At 40.0% G+C, this 8,181-nt stretch overlaps 1 protein-coding gene across 1 annotated transcript; it reads left to right on the top strand.

Annotated features, from left to right (window-relative positions):
* Positions 1 to 253: 253 nt before the first annotated feature.
* On the top strand, positions 254 to 1,164 carry LOC112605855 (olfactory receptor 4C6-like). Its single transcript, XM_025355785.1, is given in 2 exon segments — positions 254 to 653; positions 656 to 1,164. Coding segments are annotated over 2 exon segments (909 nt in total).
* The last annotated feature ends 7,017 nt before the right edge of the window (positions 1,165 to 8,181 follow it).

Below are 8,181 nucleotides of genomic sequence, written 5' to 3'. Positions count from 1 at the left end.
ACAACAGAACGCAAGAGAGTTGCACCAGTGAAAGGAGGCGTCATTGTGGGGATCAGTAGGATGAAGCTGCTGCAAGGTTTTAATTCCTAGCAGCTGTTTTCTGTAGCAACAACTAAAGAAAAAAGGTAGGTTAAGAGGGTGTGAGACAGAGTATCAAAAATGCCCGACATACCTGTTGATTAGTAATTAAAAGTAATACCGATTTTGAAGATTTTTCAGCTCAGAACAATATGCTTTCATCAGCCCGTCTTAAATGGGGACTTCAAATAATGAGACTGAATTCATTCTTTTGGGCATTACAAAAAATCCAGAACTAAGGAAAATATTCTCTGCTTTGTTTCCCACCATGTGTGTGACCACAGTGTTGGGAAATCTATTCATTGTGGTGACTCTGGCTGCAAGTCGGAGTCTGAGGTCATCTATGTACTTTTTCCTTACTTCCTTGTCTCTCATGGATGCCACCTACTCTTCCGTCATTGCCCCTAAGATGACTGTGGACTCTTTATCTGAGAACACTACCATTTCGCTTGAAGGTTGCATGACCCAGCTCTTTGCAGAGTATTTCTTTGGTGGTGTAGGGATCATCCTTCTCACTGTGATGGTCTATGACTGTAAGCCCCTGCACTACACAACCATCATGAGTCCACGGGAGTGCTGCTGTTGGTGGTAGAAGCTTGGATGGGGGGATTCATGCATGCCACAATACAGCTTTTTATCATAGATCAAATACCCTTCTGTGGTCCAAATATAATTGACCATTTTATATGTGATTTGTTTCCATTGTTGAAACTTGCCTGCATGGACACCCACATCCCGGGTCTCTTAGTCCTCCTCAACAGTGGGGTGATGAGTATGGCCATCTTCCTTATCCTAATTGCATCCTACATGGTCATCCTGTGCTCCTTGAAGTCTTGCAGCTCTATAGGTCAACGCAAAGCCCTCTCCAACTGTGGCTCTCACCTCACAGCGGTCATCTTGTTCTTCGTGGCGTGTATTTTCTTGTACACAAGGCCTGTGGTCACTTACCCCATAGACAAGGAAATGGCCATTTCCTTTACTGTTGTTGCACCCATGTTAAGTCCACTGATCTACACCCTGAGGAACATCAAGGTAAAAAATGTAAGAAAATTGTGGATGAAACAGGGGACCCTAGGTGGTCACTAGGTTACATGCTAAGAGTAAATTTTTAATGTAAGATCAGTAAGGTTTTACCCTCCTCATTCCCTCTAATCCACTGGATCACAGAGGAGCCAGAGGCATTTTAAAAAATTTTTTTCATTTGGAGACAGGGTCTCACTTTGTTTCCCAGGCTGGAGTGCAGTGGCACAATCAGGTCTCACTTCAGCCTCAGCATCCCGAGCTCAAGCAGTCCTCCTGTGTCAGCCCCCAAGTAGCTGAGACTACATGTGTTACAATATTTGAAAAAAAACACAATGTTTAAATAAAAATGTTTATTTTAAAATTAAAATATATATGAGTAATCGCCAATTATATGAAATAATTACTAGGTTCATTCATTCATTGAAGAATATTTGCTGAGTTTGTAAAAAGTTTCACATACTCTTCCAGGAACTGGGTATACAGTGTTAAACAAGAAAATATGTTTTCATCATGTGTTGGAGCTTACATTTTAGTTCAGGAGATGACATACAGAAATGAAAATAAAATCATACAGGTAATTGATTCTCAGAAAACTGTAACAAAGTGGTGTTGCACAACTAGTTATAATTCTAGTTAGGTGGACATGGGGGCTTTTCTGTGAGGAATTTCTAAACTGAGATTTCAATGATGAGATAGAACAAACTTTAAGCATTTCAACTGGATGTGCATTCTAGGCAAAAGAGAAAAGGTTGTGCAGAAACCCTAAGGCAGTCACTAGCCTGAAGTAAAGAAGGTCCAAAATTCAGTGCACAGTGGACAAGGGGAAATGCAGTGCAAGGTGGGATATGAAAGGTAGGCAGGGTTCTGATCAGAGAAAGCTATTACTTTTTAATCATTAGTTTACTGAGTTTACAGAAATTAAAGCGATGCTTAAATTTATAATAATCACATCCTGTGTTAATTCATTTTCATGCTGTTGATAAAGACACACCCAAGACTGGGCATTTAAAAAAGGAAGAAGTTTAATGGACTTACAAATCCATGTGGCTGGGGAAGCCTCACAATCATGGCAGAAGGTAAAAGGCATGTCTCACATGGTGGCAGACAAGAAAAGAGAGCTTGTACAGGGAAACTCCCCTTTTTAAAACTCTCAGATCTCTAAATCATCTCTTTCAAGTTCAAAGTTTAACAGATCTCTAGAGCAGGGGCACAATACCAGTCTCTTTGATAAAATATAGCAAGAATGACCTTTACTCTACTCCACAATAAGTTCCTCATCTCCACCTGAGACCACCTCAGTCTGGATTTCACTGTCCATATCACTATCAGCATTTTGATTGCAACTATTCAACAAGTCTTTAGGAAGTTCCAAACTTTCCCTCATCTTCCTGTCTTTTTCTAAGGCCTCAAAACTGTTCCAATCTCTGCCCATTACCCAGTTTTAAAGTTTCAGGTATCTTTATAGAAATGTCCTACTCCTGGTACCAATTTTCTGTATTAGTCTGTTCTTACATTGCTATAAAGAACTACCTGAGGCTGGGTCATTTATGAAGTAAAGAGGTTTAATTGACTTACAGTTCCACAGGCTGTACAAGAATCATGGCTGGGAGGCCTCAGGAAACTTTTAATCATGGTTGAAGGCAAAGGGGAAGCAAGCACACCTTCACTACTTTACATCAAAAGAGAGAGTGAAGGGGGAAGTGCTACACACTTTTAAACAACCAGATCTTGGGAAAACTCACTCACTATTATGGGAAGAGCAATGTGGAAATCCACCCCCATGAGCCAGTCACCTCCCACCAGGTCCCTCTCCCAACATTGGGAATTACAATCTGACATGAGATTTGGGTGGGGACACAGAGCCAAACCACATCAGTGTCCATCGACAGATGATTGGATAAAGAAAATATGCTGTGTGCGTGTGTGTGTATATCAATATACCATGGAATACTACAAAATACCTATTGGTTACAATGTTCGCAGTTTGAACAATGGGTACAATAAAAGTCCAGACTTCACCACCTCAAAATATATCCATGTAAGAAAACTGCACCGTACCCCTAAAATCTATAAAAATAAAAACAAAAAAGAGGCAAATAAATAAATAAAAACCCTACCATCATGGTCTTATTGATGACTTTAGAAACTTAGCATCAAAATTCTTTACATATGGCTTCCATTTAACTTTTGCTATGTCAAGAGTAGAACATAGTTTTTGTTGTCTGCTTAACAGTATTTTAGAATTAGGGTTCAGCTCAGTGATTCATGCCTGTAATCCCAGCACTTTGGGAGGCAAAGGTGGGAGGATGGCTTGAATGAGTCCAGGAGTTCAAGACTAGCCTGGCAACATAGTGACACCCCATCTCTACAAAAAAAAAAAAAAAAGATGGATGTGGTGGTGTGTGCCTGTAGTCCCAGCTACTGGGGAGGCTGAGACAGGAGGATTGCTTGAGCCCAGAAGTCTGAGGCTGCAGTGAGCTGTGATTGTGCCACTGCACTCTACTCAGCCTTGGTGATAGAGAAAGACACTGTTTCAAAAAAGAAATGAAAAATAGGAAAAGCCATAATATTTTAGGATTAAATACCTGGGTTCATTTTACATGTCTTCAGAAAAGAAGTGAAAGGATCATAATGAGATCCCTAACTTCAAATATTTGTAATCTGCTTGATAATTTTTATAGTTTCAGAAGTAGGTCTAGAATCTACATCTTCTACTTAATAGATAAGAGCTCTTCTGATCATTCATGCCAAAATTGTTACTGGTCAGTTATATTAAAAAAAATTCCTTCTCTTCTGTATTCTATACATCCCCCAAATTAATTCACATTAAGTAGTTTTACTAATAAAACACATTACCTAGCAGCTCAATGCCTGACTTTTTGTTTTAAAACCCTCTTGACTTCTGGAATAAATCTTGGTCTTCATTTTTTTATAAGTGCTTACTGTTATTAATAGTTTATTAATCATGAATATCTATATATTTGAATTTAAAAATTTAGTTCTATTCATGATATAAAGGCATAGCAAACTAGGAATAGAAGGGTACTTTAAAATAAAGGAGATATGCCTTAAAAACTACTGCAAATTGATTGAACCATAAGGTGAGCTTCCTTCCCATTTTACTGAGAAAATGTAAGTGATAAGAAGAGAACTTCCAGACTCTCACAAATACGTAAGCTGTGCCAATCTGCCAACATGCATCCACTTATATGCTGTCTCCCTACCTGCTACTACACATAGATTATCTGTTCCCCAATCCAAAGCCAAGAAAACCACTTTGTTGTGTGCTGGACTGAGGTCATGCTCTTACTGCTTACACAAGGGCATTGGTCTAACAATCTCTTCTCTTTCTTCTTTCATTGACATTTCCCTCTCTATCAGATCATTACATCAGAAAAGAAGCATTTGTTTTTTTTTTTTTGTTTTTTTTTTTTGAGATGGAGTCTCACTCTGTCGCCCAGGCTGGAGTGCAGTGGCGCAATCTCTTGGCTCACTGCAAACTCTGCCTCCCGGGTTCACGCCATTCTCCTGCCTCAGCCTCCCGAGTAGCTGGGACTACAGGCGCCCGCCACTATGCCCAGCTAATTTTTTTGTATTTTTAGTAGACACGGGGTTTCACCGTGTTAGCCACGATGTTCTCGATCCTAACCTCATGATCCTAACCTCATGATCCACCCGCCTCGGCCTCCCAAAGTGCTTGGATTACAGGCGAGAGCCACCGTGCCTGGCCAAGAAGCAATTTTTAAATCTCTCTTTTCTTTAAAAACAATCCTTCCATTGAGCCTACTTCTTTCATCAATTGTTATCCCATTCCATTCTTTCTCCTTTGTAGCAAAACTCAAGAGATATCTATGCTTGTCTTTCACTTCTCTCTTTTCATTCTTTGATAGTGCCTTTTAGTCATACTCAATATCTAATACTTTCTGAAAATGCTTTTCTCAAGGACACCAATGACCCCTGTATCATGACATTTAATGGTCACTTCTCATTTCTAATTTTATTAAATCAATTAGCAACATTTACATCAGTTTTCCTTGTCAGACTCTCCAAACATAACCGAGATTCCCCAATTAGTAAATATGTCCATCTCAGACTTCTGTCTTGAAGTTAAGACTTGGAAATCCAATCTCTTTCGTGTCATTTCCATCTGAATGACTAATAGATTCCTTGAACTGAACAGGTCTAGAGATGTACTTCTGATTCTTCCCCCATTCTCAACCCTACTCTAATCACATTTTCTATCTCAGTGGATGGTACATTTTGGTCTATCTCAGACCCCAAATCCAGTCTATCAGGAAATCCCATAGACTCAATCTTCAACATGTATTCCAAATTCAACCATTTCTAATCACTTTTAGAGCTGTCACCCAGTTCCAAGCCGCATTATCTTTTACCTGGATTATTGCAATTGCCTCTTACCTACTCCTGCTTTTATTTCAATTTCCCCCAGTCCCGTATTTGATTCTCAACACTACACTCAGAGGTGTAGTGTCTTTTAAATTCACAAGTCAGTCACATCATTTCACACCTCTACTCAAAACTTTGCAATAGCTCTCTATGTCATTCAGGGTAAAATCTAAAACTACTGTAATTGTTAACTATCTGACAGCTATACTCTGGCTGCCCTATGATTTCTCTGAACACCTCTCTTACAACAAACAGCCTTTCTGTTCCTCTTACTGGCCAGGTATACTCTTGCTATAAAACCTTTACATAGGCTATTTTCTCAGCCTGGAAAACTTTCTTCCAATCATCTGCATGACCAGCTCACTTCTTGTTTTTAGATGGGAAGAAATAATGTATTTATTTTGAGATGGAATCTCACTCTGTCGCCCAGTCTGGAGTGGAATGGCACGACCTCAGCTCGCTGCAACCTCTGCCTCCCAGGTTCCAGCGATTCTCCTGCCTCAGCCTCCCAAGTTGGTGGAATTACAGGTGTGTGACACCACACGTGGCTAATTTTTGTATTTTTAGTGGAGACAGGGTTTCACCATGTTGGTCAGGCAGGTCTCTCTAACTCCTGACTGCAAGTGATCCGCTCACCTCAGCCTCCCAAAGTGCTGGGATTACAGGCGTGAGCCACTGCACCCAGTCCAGAAATAATATTTTAGATAGTACTGTCCTTACTCCTCCTGTACAAGTAGGATTGCTGCTCTGAAGTCCAGACTTCGGAGTGTCTTCATTAAAGTTTTCTACGTTTTCTTTCAGTATCTGTGACTGGGCAGTTTTTTTGATGGGGCATCCCAGCCCAGACCCAACTGCATGGATCCCCTTCCTGTCTTTTCTGTTTGGGATGCTGTTTGTCACTCTATTCCATGAGATTACCCAGACGTCCTCAGAAGCTCTGGCTGCTGCATGTATGATGTTATCCCAGGCTCTGTGGCCAGGATCAGAGTAGCAGAAGTACAGCTTGACAAGCAAATGTCTTCCAGAGGTGAGTTCATTGTTTCTCTCATGGGATTGTACTACATTGCTCACTAGAATTGTGTTGACATGATGATTCTGGGTGACATAGGACAGGGACAAAGTTCTGGGATATAAATGACCCCTTACCAACACTTGGCCTTGGAAATGTGTGTGGGGCTTCATCAGTTTTTATCTGTTCATGCTTTGATGCGGTGCCAGCATCTCCGGCCCTGCAGGTGCTAAGAGTGGTGGCAGACATCTTTTGTCTTGTGCATCCTTAATGCTGACACTCAGAAAGGCCACCTCAGCTCTTCTGCAGGCTCTATGCTATGTGTCAGGAAGTTCTGTATGGGTGGCTAGGCTTATTCATTTCAAGGGCTTTAAAGACCTTTGCTCTGGAGTGTTGACTGACTTGTCCAATGGTTGCCCTCTCTTACTTCCTTTGGTAGCAAGGATGGTAACGTTGTATTCTCCTGTGTTGGTCTTAAGCCACATGTGATGAGGGACATGTCTTGTATGAATGTAACCACTTTTCTTGATTCCCCAGTTTTTTCATCTGTCCTCCGCCTTGTTGGTGGTGTTTGGAAGGTAGGGATATTGACAATTTCAAAAGATATCACTTTCCAGGAATACCATGATTATAGTCTAATGTGCTCAACAGAAGGCATTGTTGGAAGAATTGTAGTTCTATATTAACGCTTTAAAATTCCAAAAGGTCAATTCGACATGACCAAGGAACTTGTTCAGATAATCTTGCAGCCTCTGGTTATCAGACTTGTGTCTGTGATCATTATTAAGAAAATATCTTTGAGAGAGTCATTGGAATCCCATATTCATGGACAGCCCCATAAATGATACAACGTCATAAGTAATGAGGTAAAACAGAGTTAAATAAATAGTACGAAAGAAGTGCAAAGGCATTATTTCAACATAAGCAGGGTTTGCAAAGAACAAGAAGAGATGGTTCCTGGACCTGAATAGGAAGAGAGATGCTTAGGCACCAAGAAGAATTTTCATGTGCTCTGGTTGGACAATAAACAAGTACATAGGTACCTCTTCTCTGCTCACAATTCTAAATCTCTACCCAACAAATCACTACATCAGACACTGGCTCAGACATTTTGTAATACACTCTTCAGTCAAATTATTTTTTTTACATCAACCTGATTATATAAACAGAGTTCCTGCAGAACACATTTGGCTGACTTTGCACATTCTAGGGGAGACCCTGATTTTAGAGACATTAATTTTATGATGAATTAATACCCTCAGATTCCTCCCTCTATAATGATGAAACATTTTTTCACGTTAATTGATAAACCAGTTCTAAAATGCATATGAATGTGGGCCCAGGTTTGAATAGTAGCCTTGGTAATAAAAAGTGTGAGAAGCATAGGGATAGAGGACTAGATCTATTAGATATCAGGAACATTTCTTGAAGCTCTGCCTTGTAAATAACTTTGCTATAGGTTGCATGATAAGGAATTGCCTAGAAATTGAGTCACCTGTCTTTGAAAACTTAGTATAATTTTTTAAATTTAATAAATGATGAAGATAGAGTTTTAAATCAGTAGGAAAGAGTAGAATATTGGATAAATTCTAGAAGAAAAACTGGCTATTCCTTCACCTGCTATTTCTTCTCCTTGACTATAGCTCTCTCTGTCTCTGCCTTTC

This window comes from Theropithecus gelada, chromosome 14 (assembly GCF_003255815.1).
Source record: "Theropithecus gelada isolate Dixy chromosome 14, Tgel_1.0, whole genome shotgun sequence".
Taxonomy (NCBI): domain Eukaryota; kingdom Metazoa; phylum Chordata; class Mammalia; order Primates; family Cercopithecidae; genus Theropithecus; species Theropithecus gelada.
This window is presented reverse-complemented; position numbering and strand designations above follow the sequence as displayed.